The sequence below is a fragment of the Balaenoptera acutorostrata genome, chromosome 11 (genome assembly GCF_949987535.1).
Source record: "Balaenoptera acutorostrata chromosome 11, mBalAcu1.1, whole genome shotgun sequence".
Classification (NCBI taxonomy): Eukaryota; Metazoa; Chordata; class Mammalia; order Artiodactyla; family Balaenopteridae; genus Balaenoptera; species Balaenoptera acutorostrata.
This window is the reverse complement of record NC_080074.1, coordinates 12605864-12623660: the sequence shown is the minus strand read 5'-3', so window position 1 is coordinate 12623660 and position 17797 is coordinate 12605864. Positions and strand designations below refer to the sequence as shown.

At 55.9% G+C, this 17797-nt stretch overlaps 1 protein-coding gene across 2 annotated transcripts; it reads left to right on the top strand.

The window, feature by feature from the left end:
• Positions 1-5789: 5789 nt before the first annotated feature.
• On the top strand, positions 5790-17562 carry RASD2 (RASD family member 2). Of its 2 annotated transcripts, XM_007165705.2 has the most exons (3): positions 5790-6815; positions 11312-11591; positions 15115-17562. In XM_007165705.2, the coding sequence occupies exons 2-3, from the start codon at positions 11321-11323 to the stop codon at positions 15642-15644; spliced, it is 801 nt and encodes a 266-aa protein (XP_007165767.1). In that variant the 5' UTR covers positions 5790-6815; positions 11312-11320; the 3' UTR covers positions 15645-17562. The 2 variants fall into 2 exon arrangements, with proteins under 2 accessions (XP_007165767.1, XP_057411859.1); XM_057555876.1 differs by lacking the exon at positions 5790-6815 and having other exon boundaries at positions 11205-11591.
• Positions 17563-17797: the final 235 nt, after the last annotated feature.

The window sequence follows — 17797 nt, the reverse complement described above, 5'->3', positions numbered from 1 at the left end:
ATGATGATGATGATGATGATAGGTATGATGACAGAGATGATGATGGAGGAGTTGATGGAGGTGATGATGTTGGAGATGATGATGATGATGATAGGTATGATGACAGAGATGATGATGGAGATGATGATGATGATGATGGTGATGATGGTGACGATGATGATGATGATGTTGGGTGGATGGGTGGATAGATGAGAGGGTTTGTTATAGCATGTTTAGGCCAAGCCTTAAGAAGGCAATAGGATATGATAAAAAGATCAAAGGGCTAGATATTCAAAGACCTAGATATTTTACAATCCAGGCTCTGCCTCTTACTAGTCAAATGACTTTGGGCAAGTCACTGCACATCTCTGAGCTTCAGTTCTGTCAGCTGTAAAATGGGAACAAAAACCCTTCCCTGTGGGCTTCCCTGGTGGCGCAGTGGTCGAGAATCTGCCTGCCAATGCAGGGGACACAGGTTCGAGCCCTGGTCTGGGAAGATCCCACATGCCGCGGAGCAACTAGGCCCATGAGCCACAACTACTGAGCCTGCGTGTCTGGAGCCTGTGCTCCGCAACAAGAGAGGCCGCGACAGTGAGAGACCCGCGCACCGCGATGAAGAGTGGCCCCCGCTTGCCACAACTAGAGAAAGCCCTCGCACAGAAATGAAGACCCAACACAGCCAAAAATTAATTAATTAATTAATTAATTAAAAAAAAAAAGAAAACCTTCCCTGCTTACTTCACTGGGAGCATGCGTGGAGATCATGGCCGTGATCATTTTCATACACACAAGCAGCTGCGGTTATTGCTGCTGCTGCAGCTGAGGGCAAATCCCACCCACAGGCAGCCACTGCCATCAATCAGACTTAGTGCCAGTGCGAGATCTGTTACTTCCTTACCCAGGTGTCTTTAAGCCAGTTGAGTCCCTCCCAGCCTCAGTTTCCTCATTTACCAATGAGGATCCTAGTGCCACCCCCACAGAGGGTTGTGGCCTGGCTAAAATGGGTTCTTGTAGTTACAGGGATCAACCCAGTGCCTGCGAGGAGTAGGGGTTGCATGAATGGTCCTTGTTATGATTAAAGCCTCTGGTTCACTCTGGTTGTTTCTTTTCTGGCCACACCCTAAGCTTGGCCTGGCCTGGTATAATGATCACACCCTCCTGGTCATCACTGGTCCCTGCAAAACTGTCACAAGGGGCTGCCCTGTATGGTTGTACAGGTTGCTCACTGCTCAAGGGCACTCAGGTAAGGAAATTCAGCTTGTGCTTTTCCCTTCCAAAGCGTAAGCCTCAGAGAGGAGCTGCCTCTGCCTAGAGGAGGTGCCTTTTTCTAATTCTCATAAAAACTGCGTATGCTAGAAGGCACCTGAGTCACCTTGTAGTGGGATTCATTCAGCTTAGAAATGTGGAATCAGATGCGGCTTCAGAGAGGATCTAACCCAATATTCCTGTTGCAAAGAAAACTGACCACTATTCATTCAGTCATTCATTTATTGAACTTTTACTGGGCACCTACTATGTGACAAGTACCATCTCAGCTCAGAAGGAGGCAGGAGTGATCAGATGAGGGGAAGGGCACAGGGTGTGGCTGGTTCAACTGTGCTCCTGCAGACCTTTGGCCCGGGGAGCACCCCCTATGTCCTTATCCCTCCACCTCCAGGGGTGTTTGGAAGGGTCCTGTAATGCCAGGTGTGGTGCCAGTTTACTCCAACTAGCTGTTCTCTGCACTGGCTAGCACCTGACCCTGTGCCCCTGATCCAGCCAGGCTCGTGCAGCTGGTGACCCACTGTCCTCTGCCGAAGGCTCAAGGCTGATTCTGATGCCCGGGACTGCTGGGACCGGAGACCCAGTTAGGGGCTGCATGGCCCTGCATGGTACATTCAAGCAGGAAAGAGCCCTGTGCTAGGAGTCAGTATCTGGGCTCTGATCTAGCCTGTCATTAACATGTGTTGAACTTGGTCAAGCCACAAACCATCTCTTTGTCTGCAAAATAAGAAGGCTGAGCCGCATGACATATAAGGTTTTGCCAACTCTAATCTTCTGGTCAGTGGTTCTCAAACTTTGGCACTGGAATTACTGAAAGGGCTGGTTAAAACCCGCCCTAGAGCTTCAGATTCAGAGGGTCTGGGGTGGGGTCTGTATTTCTCACAAGTCCTAGATGCTGTGATGCAGCTGGTCCAGGGACCACACTTTGACAAACCACTGCTCTAGCAACTCTGGCTGCACATTAGAATCATTTGGGGGAGCTTTAAACAGTGTGGATATCAGGCGCAACCCCAGAGCAATTAAATCAGCATCTCTGAGTGGGAGCCTGGGCTTTGTTATCATTTAAAATCTCCCCCGGGTGACTACCAGGGATAGAAAACACTGCTCCAGAAAAGTGGCCAGAGATGTGACAGCACATTGATTGGGTAAATGCCTGATTTCCCTTTGGAGAAAGGTCTCTGAAATCCCAACTCAGCCCCTCATTAGATTAGCTGCCTGGCTTTGAACAGCCTCCCTGAGCCTCAGTTTCCCTTCCTGTAAGTGGTGCTGTTAGGACTAAACAGAATTGCCTCCCTGTGTCTGCCCTTCCCTTCCTCCTGTCTCCAGGGAGAGCTTGTGCATTCTTCTGCTCTGAGGCTGTTCAGCTGAGCACAATTCAATAAGCATTTATTAAAAACTCAATGTGCAAGATGCTGTCCTTAATGATGTGGGAATTCAAAGATGAATCAGGCTCCGTCCCCTCTCCGAGGAGTTCACATGTAAGTGGGGATGATGAGGCATGTGTCCAAAACGTGAGACGGGATGTATCACAGGCCATAGACGAAGTAACCATGGCGAAGGCCACTGTATGCAAGGCCCCCCAGTGGGAGACACTTTATGGTTTTCATAATCCTCCCAACAACCCATGAGGTAGCTACTAGTATAACACCCACTTTACAGATGGAAGAAACTGAGGTTTAAGGGGCTGGTCAGTTACCCACAGTGCAAGAGCCAGCTTTTGTTGCCATGGGAGCCCAGACGAGGATGAGATCCACATGATTAGAAAGGCGAGGAGGCTTTGTGGGGAGAGGTGTGGACATGCTTTGAAGGATGTGTAGAAGTTCAAAGGGTAGATAGAGAAAAAGGTTTCCCAGATAGAGGGATCAGCATATACAAAGACCCAGAGGAGGGAAATCCCAGCTTCTCTAGGGACCCAGAAGTGGTTTGATTGGCTGAAATGCAGGCTAATGGTGAGGCATGCTGGGAATCAGATCCTGGTTGGAGGCCTTGTGTGCTGGGCTAAGGAGTTTAGGTTTTATATCTTAAGCCATTGAAAATTCTTGAGCAAGGGATGGCATTTTTAGAAAAAGATGAAAGTGGTCATGGGTTACGGGAGTGTGTGTGTGTGTGGGGGGGTAACAGAGAGTCCAGTAAGGAAGGAGATGGCTACAACAAATGGTCCATGTGCAATGGTAAAACAAATGGGGGGGGGAGGGCAGGGAAGACTAGGAAAGTGAGCACACGCGGGAGGTGTACTATTGCCACGTGAAGCTTCTTTGTGCATCAATTCCTTATGTGCACCTGCTTACTGACTGAGCCACTCTGCACTGGGGGGGCAGGGGCAGGTGGGTCTCCATATACAGCTCCCCTCAAGATGGGGACATGGTCAGTGGAGCGTGACCCACTCAGGATAGAGAACTCAGTTGAAGCAGCAGGTAATGGGTTCCTGAGCCAGCTCAGAGCTGGCCGCCTGCCATGTTTCTGGGGTGGGTGTGGAGGAACTGGCCCAGTGGCCTAAGTCCTACTGACCCCAGCATTCCAGGTGAAGCATACCACCCTGCCTGCCTCCTGCTGCCAAGTTCACAGCCAGCTCAAGGCTCACAGCCTCTGTGCATCAAGCTGAGCACAAACCCTCCTGGGCTGAAGCTAGTTCCTAGAAGCAAAGTCTGGTGCTTTGGATGAGGAAAGATCACTGGGCTGGGATCCTGCCACTTGCCGGCTGGCTGACCTTGGGCACTTCCCTTAAGCCTTTCTGAGGCCTAGATATTCCACGTCCTCCAGTTAGGGGACTAATCACACTCAAGAAGTATAAGCACTGAGTCCTCTATCTAGGCCCTCCACCTCCATCTGCCCCATCTTCTCTGATTAACTTCTTGAGAACATGCAGGGACAAGCAGAGCAAGCCACTTTCTATAATCGAAGTCCAAGACCATCTTAGCACTTCTGTCACTCTGTGGACCTAGCATAGCACACCCATTTTATAGATGACATAACCAAGGCCCAGGGAATTTCCATGACTGGCCCAAGGCCAGAGATTTGAGCGGACACAGAGGCAGACTGAACACCAATCTCTCACCCAGCGGAGCTGGACCCTCAGCTTGGTGCCCCCCCAGATCCCACTGACTATCATGAGGTGGGAGAATAGGTCTGGGGGCAGAGTGGCAGACATCCCCCATGTTCAGGGTTCTGGAAGTGAGGGACAGTTCCCTGGCTGATCCAAATGATGGTTGGACAGACAGAGAATTGCATCCCTTCAGTGTCCCTGTACCACATCACACAGTGAGAACATTCTCTTTTCAGCCTCCTGATAACACTGAAGGAGAAAGTCTCTGTTGGGAGCTAAAAGGTCTTTAACACCTCTCCAAAGCTGGCTGACCTCCCTTTTTTTTTTTTTTTTTTTTAAATGACTTCTTTTTTTTTTTTTTTATTGATTGCTGGGAAGATGTTTTTATTTATTTATTTAGTTGTGCTGGGTCTTGGTTGCGGCAGGCAGGCTCCTTAGTTGAGGCTCACTGGCTCCTTAGTTGTGGCAGGCGGGCTCCTTAGGTGTGGCATGCGAACTCTTAGTTGCGGCATGCATGTGGGATCTAGTTCCCCGGCCAGGGATCGAACCCAGGCCCCCTGCACTGGGAGCGTGGAGTCTTAACTGCTGCGCCACCCGGGAAGCCCCCGACCTCCCTTTTTCACTGAGGGCACATCTCAAGCCTTGGCAGGCCAATTCCCTGCTAGAATTTAATAAACTTGGTTTGTTTTCCTTGTGCTTATTTTTGCTCTTACCTTCTATTTATGGCAAGTGATACTGGTTTCCCATTTAAGGCAGTGATATAACAATTCTTCAAAAAACGTGTTTGGGGCACGGGGGAGGAGTGGGTCTTGGAAAATACTAAGTAATAATGACTGATGTCTGCCCTGGTTCAAGGTGAGGAGAAGGGAAGGGAGAGAGGTGCTGCCCAAGGGCACCCAGGACGTCCCCAGCAGGGCTCTCTCTACGGTGCTCCCTCAGACCTGCTTGCCGCACAGACCTCCATTCAGGAGGGCTTAGGCCAGGGTGACTCCGCGGCCCCTCCTGACCGCACGTGCGCGGCCCATGTGTCATCCCGCGGGGTCCCGCAGGCCCGGAGACCTCGGGAGGGAGGCAGAGGCTCGGGCGGGCAGAATGGGCGCCCGGGAGGGTCCCTGGGAATTTCGGCGAAGGAGGAGGGCGCGGGAGCCTTGCGAGCGGGCTGCCGCCAGACCGGGCGCGAGGGGCTAGGTTCCCTCGCGGGTCACCTGCGGCCGGCGCGGTGCGCGTGTGAGAGCGTGCACAGACGTCAGCCTCCGAGGCCCGCGCCGCCTTCCGCTCCCCGCGCGCTCCCCGCGCCCCCGGCCGCCCCCACCTGCGCCCTGGCCCCACAAGCCCGGGCACGCGGAGCGCCAGACTGAGGTGCCAGGGCGGCCGCGGGCGGGGCTATGGGGCGGGGCCAGGCAGCGGGGCCCGTCGTCATTGGCCGAGCGCAGTGCCGGGGGCGGGGCGCCGGGCGAAGGCGGGTGAGCGGGCTAGTGGAGGCAGAGGCGGGCGCCGGGTGGCGGGACAGGCTGCTTGCAGGCCGCGGAGGCAGCGAGTGCTAGCCGCGCGACGGGTCCACGGAGAACCGCTCGCAGCGGCGGCGGAGGGCGCCCAGGCCTGAGCTGGGCTTCTGCCGCTGGGACCGCCATCAGGAGCCTGGGCTCCGATCACTTTTCGGAGGGACCATTGACCTTGCCCTGCGGGAGGAAGAGGGGCGTTCGCCTCCAGGAGAGGGAAGGAGGGAAGAGCCAGGGCCCCGCAGAAAGTTCACCTCCTCTGGGGGCCGGAGGGGGTGAAGTGGGAGGAGGAGCCTGTGTGAGGCTAACTTGGAGCTGCGAAACGTTAGGGCGGCGTTTACGGCCCCCTCCCACAGGCGCGCGGAGCCGAGCGCCCAGCTCCTCCTTCAGCTGCTGGCGTCGCCTTGCAGGGAGAAAGGAGCCGTCCCTCGGCGCCGGGGGAGCCGCACAGCTGCGGGCAGAGGAGGAGGCAGCGGCCGAGCCGGGCAGGCACCCCCCCACACCCGAGCGATCCCCTTTGGGGCGGGCGGAGCAGGTGGCATAGGCGGTCGGATAGGTTCGCCCACCCGAGACACGCACATACGCACGCACCTACAGTCACCTCCAAAGGACCCTCCAGGAGTCTCTAAGGACCCGGAGTTGCTCCTTTTGCCCTCTCCCCCAACCCCGGAGCCCCAGGCAGGGACCCCGGGATCGGACGTCCCCACGCCTCCGGGCACCTGGCTCAGCAGGAGTCCCCCGGGTCCGGGCAGGGCAGGGCCGGCGGCAGCGAGCCGGAGCCCGCCCAGCGCCCGGGCCCCGCCGAACCCTCGGAACCCACTCATGGGGCACCGGCTCCCCGTGTCCCCTCGCCCGGCTGCGCCCAGCCCGGCGCCCCGAGCCGCGCAGAGGAGGAGCCCGGCGGAGTGACCCGGGAGCCGCCAAAGACTCTGGAAGGCTCGGCGGCCGGAGAGCAAGGCGGTTCCCCGCACCTCCAGGCGCCTGCGGGCATCCCTCCGAGCCGCGCCAGAGGCCCGGCCCGCCACTCGCAGGTAGGAGGGAGACACCCCAGCAGAACTGGGGAAGCGGGGAAGCCGGGAGGAAGGGTTTGAAGCTTGTCAGCGGAAGGTTAGGTGAAGCTTTACAGGACTAGGGAAAGTTAAACTGATTGAGCGCCTATTATGATCATCCGGCAACTTCACTTATCTAGAGAAAATGAAATTAGTTGAGCACCTACTATGTGTCAGGCTGGGTGCTTATTCCAGGAAACAAAGACTTACTGCGTTTCTCCTATGTGCCAGATTTGGTGCTAGAAGCCTTCCATTTAAGAGATCTGGAGTAACAGCCAATTTGAATATAAGGAAACAGAGGCTCAGAGAGGAAGAGGCACTTCCCTGCCCCAAACACAGCCCCTCCCCTTCCTAAGCCAGCTGCAGCCTGCAAACCTGGCTGAGGGTGGGGCTGGGATGGGGCCAGTTGGTAGTGGCCTTGGTGAGGACCTCCTCTGAGGAGGGAAGATTAAGGAACGCCTTCCCTGTTCAGAGTTCCGTGAGCTTTGGGGGGAGTTGGTACAAGGAGTGAGTTTCCTGGGCGATCCCCTTCCCAACAAGGGTTTCCTGTGACCAGCTGGCCAGAAGGCTCCCAGGTACCTCTGCGGGGCTCTCTCTCCTCCCCTTGCCCCTGGCCCTGGGAGGATGATGAAGGGTGTTGTCCAGGACTTCATGGGAGGTGGGAGGCCGGGCTGGGAAGGGGCAGCCAACTCAGAAGCCCATATTCAGGCTTCCCCTGGCATCAGAGAGACAAGATGGGGTCCCCCAAGACCTCTGCCTGCACTCCAGTCCCTCCCCACCTGACTGCTCCAGGCAGCCCCTTGACTGCCAAGAGGAAGTGACACAAAGAAAGGAACCTGCTTGCTGTGTGCTAGGAGCTGTGTGGGCCTCTTGGCTTCTCACTGAGCTCTGAGGGCCACTGTGGGTTTGTTTCTACCATTTGAGAGGTGACCAGCCCCACTAGGTCCAGTCATTTGCCCAGGGTGGCTGGGCTGGTGAGAGGCAGAGCTGGTCTGCCTGCTCTCTACCACCCTGAGCTGTCAAGGGTGGTGAGATTGGCTTTGCAAAGCCCCCAGGACTCCCCTCAGTGTGGGCATGGAGGCCAGTGAATGCACATGGGTCCAGAGAGGCTGGGATGTGTGCTAATGGAGGAGGCTTGGGGTGTGTGGGAGGGAGGGAGGGAGGGAGGGCTCAGGGTACCACAAGGAGGAGGATGCGGCCAGACTCTTATCCTGCTGTTCTTGCCCCTGTGACCTCTCCATCTTCCAGGCAGGCCCTGGGAGAGGGGCTTGAGGAAGAAGAATGGGGTGAACGCACAGATGCATTTGCTGGGAGCTGGCTGGACAAGGTTTGAGGGAGTACTGGGCAGGGTGCCTGACCCCAACTGTCTGCAGCAAGAGAGAGAGGGAATTAGAATAGGCTTCTGGGGTCATTCCCCCCGCCTGACCCCAGCTGAGGCTTCAGTGAGTCAGACTTTGTTTTGAAAAAGATTGATTTTGGCCAAGGGGTGGGTTTTTATAGAGGTAAGAGCCCCAATTTTGGAGCCAACAGCCTGATTCTAATCCTGGCCTAGCTAGTCATCTGTGTGAACTGGGGCAAGTGACTCAGCCTCTGCAACCTCCAGTGTCCCCATTGGTCCAGTGGGTTGATGGTGGTCCCCTCTCCATGGGAGTGTTGTGAAGTCGTTGAAATAAGGCACGCAAAGCACCCAGCATGATGGAGGCCTGCCCAGCTGTGCTGACCATTCTCCCAGCATGGCCCCATCATCTCTGCTCCAGGCCCTTCTGCCTCCCTGGGATGAGTCACAGAACTTGCATTTGGGTACCTGTGCTGCTAGTGGCCCCCACTAAGCACTCTCTGGGCCTCCAGGGGGGAATCTACATTCTCAAAGGGCCCTTTGAACTCCTCACTGTAGGGTCAGCCTGGCTGAGGATGGAGAGAAGGGAGCAGGCAGCGGTGGACGAGAGAAGCTGTGCCTACAGCGCTGCCCATAGTGCCTCCTCTGGGGGAGGAGAAGGGAAGAACAATGCGGGGGTGGGAGGTGCTGTCACCTGACGGCCAGGTGTCTGGGCGTTTCACAGAGCCCCACGTGGCTGGGGCCACGTGAAGACTCGCAGTCTTCTCTCAGAGAGGAAAGCCACAGATTTTTTTTTTTTTTTATCCTTCTTTGCCCTCTCCTGACCCCATGCCTCCTCCCTCTGACTTCCTCAGGCCCATTCAGTCGCCAGTGTTAGCACGTCTATACCAGGAGCTCTGGGCTAGAGGCTGGGGCAGAAGATACACTGTCCCTGGGGGCTACTGGCCTCCTTCCCTCTCTGTGTAGACAGAGGTGACCACCAAGATCCAAGCTCCCTGCAGAGGGACTTGCGGAGGGGGCCATCCTGGTGTGGGACCTCTTTCCCCAGCAGCCCGCCTCCGTTGAAGGTGCACACAGCCTGGCTCTCCCAGCCCAGGAGGAGACTGAAAAAAGTTCAGTGCTGTTGGCTTGCAGCCCTCTCTCCCCTGCTGCCCACCCAGGGGTGTGCTCAGGGCACTGAGACCCTCCTCATTGCAGCCTCCCGGGCCAGCTAGACAGGGTGTGGGTGGAGGGCGAAGGCCCCAGAAGGAGGCTTTGAATGAGCTCCAAAGGTAGAGCCATTTGCTTCATTCATTCACAGATCATTTACTGAGCACCTGCTGTGTACATGGCACTGAAATCCTGTGGGATAAATTTGAAGTTGGCTTCAGGCATGAATTGCACAGGGGATGTAGAGGTCGTAGGCTTGGAGTCACCATCCTGGCTTCCTTATTAACTAAATGGGCCAGTCATGTAGACTTTTAAGCATCAGGTCCTTATTTGTGAAACAGGGAAGGGAATACGTACTTCATAGGGAGGTGGTGAGGGTACTCCATGGCAGGGGGCAGACTGCCTGGGGTCGAATCCCTCCTTGGCTAGTTACTGGCTGTGTGATCATGAGCAAGGTACTAAACTTCTCTGTGCTTCAGTTTCCTCATCTGTAAATTGGGGTAACCATCTACCTTCTGGGGTTCCTGAGGGATGAAGCAGGTTAGTACACGTTCAGCACTTGGAGCGCTCTGCATATATTAACTGCAAAATAAACGTCAGCTGTTATTATTGTTCTATACTTAGCACAGTGCTTGGCACACTGCAGGGCTTGGTTACTGGTGATTGTTGTCATGGCTCCAGGCCTGGGTCAGTGGTGGGCTGAGCCGGCTTATTGTGTGCGTCCCTTTGCAATTCATTCATTGAGATCATCTTGGTAGCTTGGCATCGGCCATGGTGGGAGTATTCATGGAAATTGACAAATGCTACCAATCAGAGCTTTTATAAAGGTCTTTTTGAGAGCCGCTTTACTGCACGGCGGTTCTCAGTCAGGCAAGGAGGACGCCCTGAACAGGTCGTGTGCCAGAAAACTCACACACAAGAGGTGTCTCCACCTGAAGTCTCTTAGCATCACGGCAGATGTAGACATATATGATGTTGGAGAGTGCCAGGGGGTGAATGAATGAGGCTCTCCAGGCTACTGACCTGGGGCATCGCGGGGTGGGGACCAGTCAGAGTTAGCACCACAGCCCTTTGTGCAGATTGAGAAAAGGCGCCTTCTCTGAGCAGATGAACACCAAATAAGACGGCCTCCCACTTTCCCACCCAGCCGGGGGCCTTGTGCAGTGCCCCACCTGCACCACCCTGTGTGGCAGCCCCCTGAGGGCAGAGGGGAGCTGTATTTCAGCAGGCCTGCACCCATTTGTAGCTCGTCTTCTCTAGATGGGTGGGCGGCTTCCTGCTGGGTTTGGCAGGAGGCAGAGGAGCCTTCAGAGAGGAGGTGGCATTTGAGCCAGACCCTGATGCGGGGAAGAGGGTGCTCTGGGGGAGGGGCTAGCACGAGCTGGGGGCTGGAGGTGGGTGCCAGCAGAGCGCAAGCTCACTAGGGGTTCCGGGGGGGATTCTGGCAGCTGCTGAGATAGGAAACAAGGGTGGCTGGACTGTGAATGGCCCTTGGGTGGGCCTGATGGAGCCCCTGGAGGTTACTTATCTTTAACTGGGGTTTGGAGCTTGGATCCCTTTCGGCCTCTCCCACAAGCCCAAGAGGCGCCTGTAGAAAGTTCTGATGAGAAAAGTGACTCCCGGGGAAGTTAAGCTCATTACCCAAGAGCAGTAGCAAGTTAGTGGTAAAGCGAGGAGTCAAGCTCCAGCAGTCCTGTGCTGTATAAATAACTAAATAAACAAACAAACAAACAAATAAATAAGGGGTGAATGAATGCAAGGGTGAGTGAATGAGTGAATGGGTGGATGAATGAAGGAGGAAAGAAAGAAACAAGAGAAGGACGAGCAGGCAGAACTCCAAGACCTTTAGAGAGACCCCAGTCCAGTGTTCCCATTGTACAGACAGAAAACTGAGACCAGACAGGTGGCCGGCAGGGGAGGCCAAGGCTTCCAGCAAGGGCTGCAAGGCCGGGCCTCGGGCCTCCTGACGCCGGCTCCCGGCTCTCTGCCGCAGCCCCGAGCCATGATGAAGACCTTGTCCAGTGGGAACTGCACACTCAGCGTGCCCGCCAAGAACTCGTACCGCATGGTGGTGCTGGGCGCCTCGCGGGTGGGCAAGAGCTCCATCGTCTCTCGCTTCCTCAACGGCCGCTTCGAGGACCAGTACACGCCCACCATCGAGGACTTCCACCGGAAGGTCTACAACATCCGCGGTGACATGTACCAGCTGGACATCCTGGACACGTCCGGCAACCACCCCTTCCCTGCCATGCGCAGGCTCTCCATCCTCACAGGTGGGTGCCGGGGTGGGCACAGGTGCTTGAGTATGTGAGTGTGTGTGCTCGGTACTTTACAGTTTGCAAGGCACTTGCCTATCTGAGATGAAGCTCACGACGAGCCCCCTTAGCACTGTGAGGGTCAGAGAGGTGTTGCTGCTTCCCAAGCAAAGGATGGAGCCGGGTCCCCAGTTCCATTCTGTCTGACTCTGGATCGATTGCTCATGGCTGCTGGCGCTGCCTTCCAGATCAGGAACTGATAGACTCTGCACTGGGGCTTTACCTCCCCAGGGAACAGAGGGGCTGCTGCCTTCCTTCTGTCGGGGTGACCCAGCAGAGCTCCAGGGCCCGGGGTCAGTCCGTCGGGCTCTGATCTATTAACACTGCAGGGCTTTTCCACCTCTCAGAGAGGCAGGGGCAGGACCCAGGCAGTGATCAGCCAGAGGGGCTGGTGGGGACCTGCGGATGCTGGGAACTCGGTAATAATCACAGTAACGGCCATGGCAACAGCTAACGCTTACCAAGAGCTGTGTGCCTGGGCCTGTTTCTAGAGCTTGGCATGTATGTATTTAATCCTCACAACTAACCTAGGAGACAGGTATTTGCGTCCATTTTACAAGTGGAGAAACTGAGGCCCGGAGAGGTTGAGTTACTCCAGGTGATAACACAGCTGGTAAATGAGTCTGGCTCTCATGCTTTACCACTGGTCTATCCTATAGCCTCTTGGCCCGGCTGGGAGTGGTGGGGAGGGAGGAGATTGTGGGGGACTAAGGGGGCAGGTAGAGATGTGAGACTGGGCCATGATTTTCATCACTCAAGCAGTTTTGTGTGGTAGCTAAGAGGACACGTCCAGAAACTGGTCTGCCTGGGTCCGAATCCTGGTTCCACTGCTTCCTGGTTTTGTCCCTCTGAGCGAGTGACTTTATCTCTTTGTGCCTCAGTTTTCTCATCTGTAAGTTGGCATCACATTAGCACACATTCCAAAGGTCTTTGTGAGAATTTAAATGAGTTAATATAAGAAAAGTGCTTGGTGATTGGAAGGTAAGTGCTCAAGAATTATGGGTCTTAAACCTACATTTGCAGTATGCCTGCGAGGGGCTATGCAGGCCCATTTCCTAAACCCTGCACCTGCCATTGCTGGGCGGCGATGAAGGGAAGGAATGAGCAAGTAACCCCCCAGCCATCACTAAAACAACCCCACAAATCGAGATACTTCTACACCAAGAAACCCTAGCCATGCCCACCCCTCTCCCCACGGCCCAGTCAAGACTCCTCCCTGAGTGCCCTGGGCAGATGGCTTCCTCTTCTGGCTGTCCTTGCTGACCATCTGACCCAGATCACACTCCGACTGTCCCACCCCACGTTTTGGAGAGGGAGTGTGTGGGCAGAAGGAGCCTGGGCTGACCTGGGTTCCAGCCCTGGCTCTACCACTTGACGGCTTAGATGTGTGACCATAAGTCTGGATCTCAGTCTTCCCAGCTGCACAATGGGCATAACCTTGCTTCCTCCCAGGGTGGCTGCGAGGACTGCAGGAAATCGCGTGGGGGGCATTTCCAGGACTCGATGGAGATTGCAAGGATGTCTGCTTTCCCGGCCATGGGGAGGGGACTGGGTGCCCACCAACAGAAATAAGGCTAACGGAGGGAGAGAGTAGATGTGGAGAGGGACCACATGCGTATTTCCAAAGTTAATTTTTAATTACACAAATAACACACAAACACACCCTCCTCTAAACATACAGATAAGGCTAAAAAGCCCCCTTGCCCCATGCCCCCAACCGCAGGCTCCTGCCCCCTCCCCCGAGGTAGCCACCCCATCAGTCTTCCAGACCCCCCATGAACACTTTGACATTCACATTTGTGTCCCCATAACAGAGAGTATTTTCGTCTCATTTTTACGTGCACATATCATTCCAAGCACATCTGCCTGCTGCCCGCTTTTTTCACTCACCAGCCCGTGCCTCATTTTCCAACCTGGTGCTGGTACACAGCAAATTCTGAAAGCCATTAATTCTGCCGCCAGCTCTCCTTCCAGCTGCCAGCCAGGCGTCTCTGAAGTTTGGCATCACAGCCTTCCATCTGAATATGTCAAGGCTGCAGAGCCGTCAGGGGCCCGGGATTAGCCTTAATGGGATGGGTTTGGCAGCCTAAGCAGAAACGGTTGCCAGGCTGGCGCTGCCTTACAAGTGCCTTTCTAAACAGTCCACACCGTCCTCCATCCCGTCCCACCCTGTCCACAGGACCAGCTTTATGAACACCCACTGTGCGCCGTGACGACATCTCCCTCTGCTCCAGAGAGCATCATTGGCTGGAACGTGATCCTGAATGTGGCGTGTGCTATTCTGGGGGGACAAATGGCGTGCCCCGGGGGTCCAGAGGAAGGAGGCAGCAGTGCTACCAGAAGCTGGCATCACTTGATTCTCCTCTGGAGAACTTGGGCCAGCCCCAGGCACCTCTGAGCCTCGGTTTCTTATAAAACAGGGATCTTAACATCTCCCCACAGGTTCTCAAGAGTTTAAGTCAAAGTGCAAAAGGTACTTTGAGTGTGAGATTGTGATCATTGTAGTGAGATGTGGAAATTGGGGTGGAGGCACCAGCCCTCTCTCACTCTCCCCGCCTCCCCTGCCACCTCCCCATCATCCCTGTTTCAAAGACCTGTGCTGAGGGATGCAGCGAGTTGTAGCAGGGGTAGCGTGGGCCTCGGAAGCTAGTGTTCACTTGTTCATCCGTGATTTATTCAAGAATCAGAGGACACCTGTGTGTGCCAGGACCAGCCAGGTGAGGACAGAATCGGGTCCACATCTCGGCCTAGCCACACCTGAGCTGTGTGATCTTGGGCTGGTTGCTCACCCTTTCTGAGCCCCAGTTGGCTCACCTGTCACATGAAAGTAATGAAATCTCCCTCACAGATGTTCCGTGAGGAGTCAAGGGGGAACCCACGCGACTCTCGCAGGTGCTTGTTCTCATTGTCCTTTTGAGACCCGAGATCACTGAGCACATGTCACTTTCCATTCATTATCTCATCAAACCTTCAAAAGCATCCTGCATGGGACAGATGGGGAAACTGAGGTTTAGAGAGGCGGTATGACCCGCTGAAGGCCGTATGGCCAGTGAGTGGAGGGGGCAAGAGGTAAACCTAGGCCTGCCTGATGCCAACACTCTGCGTTCCAACTATGCTTCGGGGGCTATTCCAGGCCCTGGGGATGTGCGCTGAACAGCAAGACCCCTGCTCTTGTGGAGACTGTATTTCTTATTATTCTAACACAGTCCACACAAGCTCACAAATCACTCACCCTGTCTCCAACCCTGCCGGGAAATGTAGGGCTGATTGATTGTGTTTGAACCAGGCTGTGCCACGTATTAGCTCTGTGACAAGGGATTTAACCTTCTGGGCCTCAGTCTTCTGCTCTGGAAAATGGGGGGAATAATAGCAGTTCCCCACTAGAGTCACTGTGAAGGTCAAGTCAGGGAGCAGGGAGGGGTGGGGGGGTGCGGTCAGGAGGCACCTGTGAACTCACCGCCTGGGGTTCCTCTCCCCACAGGCGACGTTTTCATCCTGGTGTTCAGTCTGGATAATCGGGAATCCTTCGACGAGGTCAAGCGCCTCCAGAAGCAGATCCTGGAGGTCAAGTCCTGCCTGAAGAACAAGACCAAGGAAGTGGCGGAGCTGCCCATGGTCATCTGCGGCAACAAGAACGACCACGGCGAGCTGTGCCGCCAGGTGCCCACCACCGAGGCCGAGCTGCTGGTGTCGGGCGACGGGAACTGTGCCTACTTCGAGGTGTCGGCCAAGAAGAACACCAACGTGGACGAGATGTTCTACGTGCTCTTCAGCATGGCCAAGCTACCACACGAGATGAGCCCCGCACTGCACCGCAAGATCTCCGTGCAGTACGGGGACGCCTTCCACCCCAGGCCCTTCTGCATGCGCCGAGTCAAGGACATGGACGCCTACGGCATGGTCTCGCCCTTTGCCCGCCGCCCCAGCGTCAACAGTGACCTCAAATACATCAAGGCCAAGGTCCTCCGGGAGGGCCAGGCCCGCGAGCGGGACAAATGCACCATCCAGTGAGCAGGCGGGACGCTGGGGTGGGGCTTGGGCGGTGCCTTACGGTGGGGGGGGCGTGGCCCCGGGTGCCCGCTGCCCGCATCCCCCCCATGAGACCCCAACAGCAGTCACGTTGGCGCCAGACTGGAGGACCCCAGCCACCAGCCTCTGTGCAGTCTCCTGCCTTCAACCGCTTCCCTCTGATTCCTCCTTTCCGCCACTCCCTCTTGGTTTCAGCTTCTCCGTGGGTTGGGAGGGGAATCCCTGCAGGACAAGAGGCAAGGTTGGGTGACATCTGAACTTATGCCAGGACCCAAGTCAGAGCCTGCCTGAGGGGCCAGAGGGGCCAGGACCCCTGCATCCGATGGAGACTCCTGGAACATCCCAGATGAAAATGAGACCCAGAGCCAGCTGGGAGAGGGCTCCGCTCTCCTGGTGGAAGACCCAGCTTGGTTTAGGAGGCAGCTGGGAGTCTCCTCCCACCCCATCCTGAAACGCTTACCCTCTGGCTCTATCCCCTGCCCCCCAACTTGGCCCTCAGCTGCCCCCGACATTGAGCCAGGGGTGTCTGTGTGTTCGAAGGAGGCGTGGCTACGTCGCCTGGCCCATGTCCATCTCTTGGACCGCCTTCCTCAGCCTCTTCTCCCAGTTTCCTCTCGTCTGCTGGTTGTGCTTTGTTGTTGCAGCTGTTATGTCGTGTTCCCAGTAGGAATGGAAATTGCTGTACTGTGAAAGCCTAGTGACCCCTCGTTGGCAAGGCCCCCCCAGTGCAGATCCACTGCCTCCACTGGGGACACCTTCGTCCCCCATTCCAGATGGGGTTTCTGTGGCCTGTCTGCAGCTGGACGCTGCCCTCTACCAAGCTTCACCGTTCACACTCACACAGGCGGGGCAGGCCTGCGGGGGCAGCTTCTCCTCTTGCCTCTATTTCCCAGAGCGGGTGGATGAGACTCAGAGGGCAAAGTGACAGGCCCCAGCTCCGCCTCCCGGCTAGTTCAGGACGCAGCTCCACCTGGAACCGGGCTGTCCTCTACTGTGCTGGTTCCTCAAACATTTATTGAGCGCCTGCTGGGTGCTGGGTCCACCGTGTGCTAGGAAACAAAGAGGGTGAGCAATGCACTTTACGCCCCCAAGGCCAAGCCTCCCCGGCTCTGGCCTCTTTCCCACCCCCCGCCTGGCCGCTGCCCACCCCTGCTGCCCTACTGCCTCTGTACACGCAGCTGTTGGGAGGCGTGGAAGAGCAGCTGGGAGCCAGAGCTGAGCCCGGGAGAGGCAGGTAGGAAGAGCTCCCAGTGGGCCTTTTCCTGGTGCCTGGGATTGGGTTGTGCTGGGTACCAGGCATGGTGGGATTTGAACCCGTGGACCAAAGGCTCTTGTCATCAGCTCTCACAAAATACATTTTATATTTTAAACCTCCTTGAAACTATTGAAGTTCAGGGCCACAAGGAACCTTAGTGGTCATCTAGTGAATCTGAGGCCCAGAGAGGGTAAGTAACTTGCTCCAGGTCACACAGCAAGCCTATGAGTGGCAGAAGCAGGGTTAGGTCTGGCATTCAGCATGCACCATGGTGTGCCCCTCTCCTGATGCTGCCTCATCCCCTGGGGTCTTCAGGGATTTGAGGTGTTGTCTCCCTGACCCTGTCCCTAAATCGGCCTTTGAGGGCTCCTGTAGATTCTGTGTACATTGTGCCCACGTATATCCATGTACATACACATGAACACACAGACATAAACGTGCCCTGGCCTCAGCTCTGCACACCCCCCACCCCACCCTGGCCCCTGCTGCTCAAGGCAGCCACTCTGACCCTGCTTCTGTGCCCACACCTGGCCCCAGCTTGAACCCTCTAAGCAGACCAGGTACCTTGGCCAGGACAGGTGTGTGGCCTGGTCTCACTCAGTCACACCCCTGCTTCCCCCTATCTCTGTGTACACTCTCAATTAAAGTGGGTTTGTTTCTAAGCCGTGTCCTTGACCATGTGTATTTTCTGTATTTCCAAGAAGAGGTGTGGCTCTTCCTCCAACCAAAGCTGGCCTTTCCCTCCCCAGATTGCACCTGCCTGGTGCCCTTGCCCTGCGTGTCAGCACTGAGTCAGCCTTTAAGGTTAAGTACGTGGAGGGTGGGGGGGGGGGGGGCGGGGATAAAACCCCTGGCTCCTGGGCCCTCTGGAGGAGTGGCC

Bases quoted from the DNA above. Each gene is read 5' to 3' on its own strand.
- RASD2 (XM_007165705.2), top strand. From the start codon at position 11,321: ATGATGAAGACCTTGTCCAGTGGGAACTGCACACTCAGCGTGCCCGCC. The intron at 11,592-15,114 runs GTGGGTGCCGGG...CTCTCCCCACAG, and splicing joins CAGGCTCTCCATCCTCACAG to GCGACGTTTTCATCCTGGTG.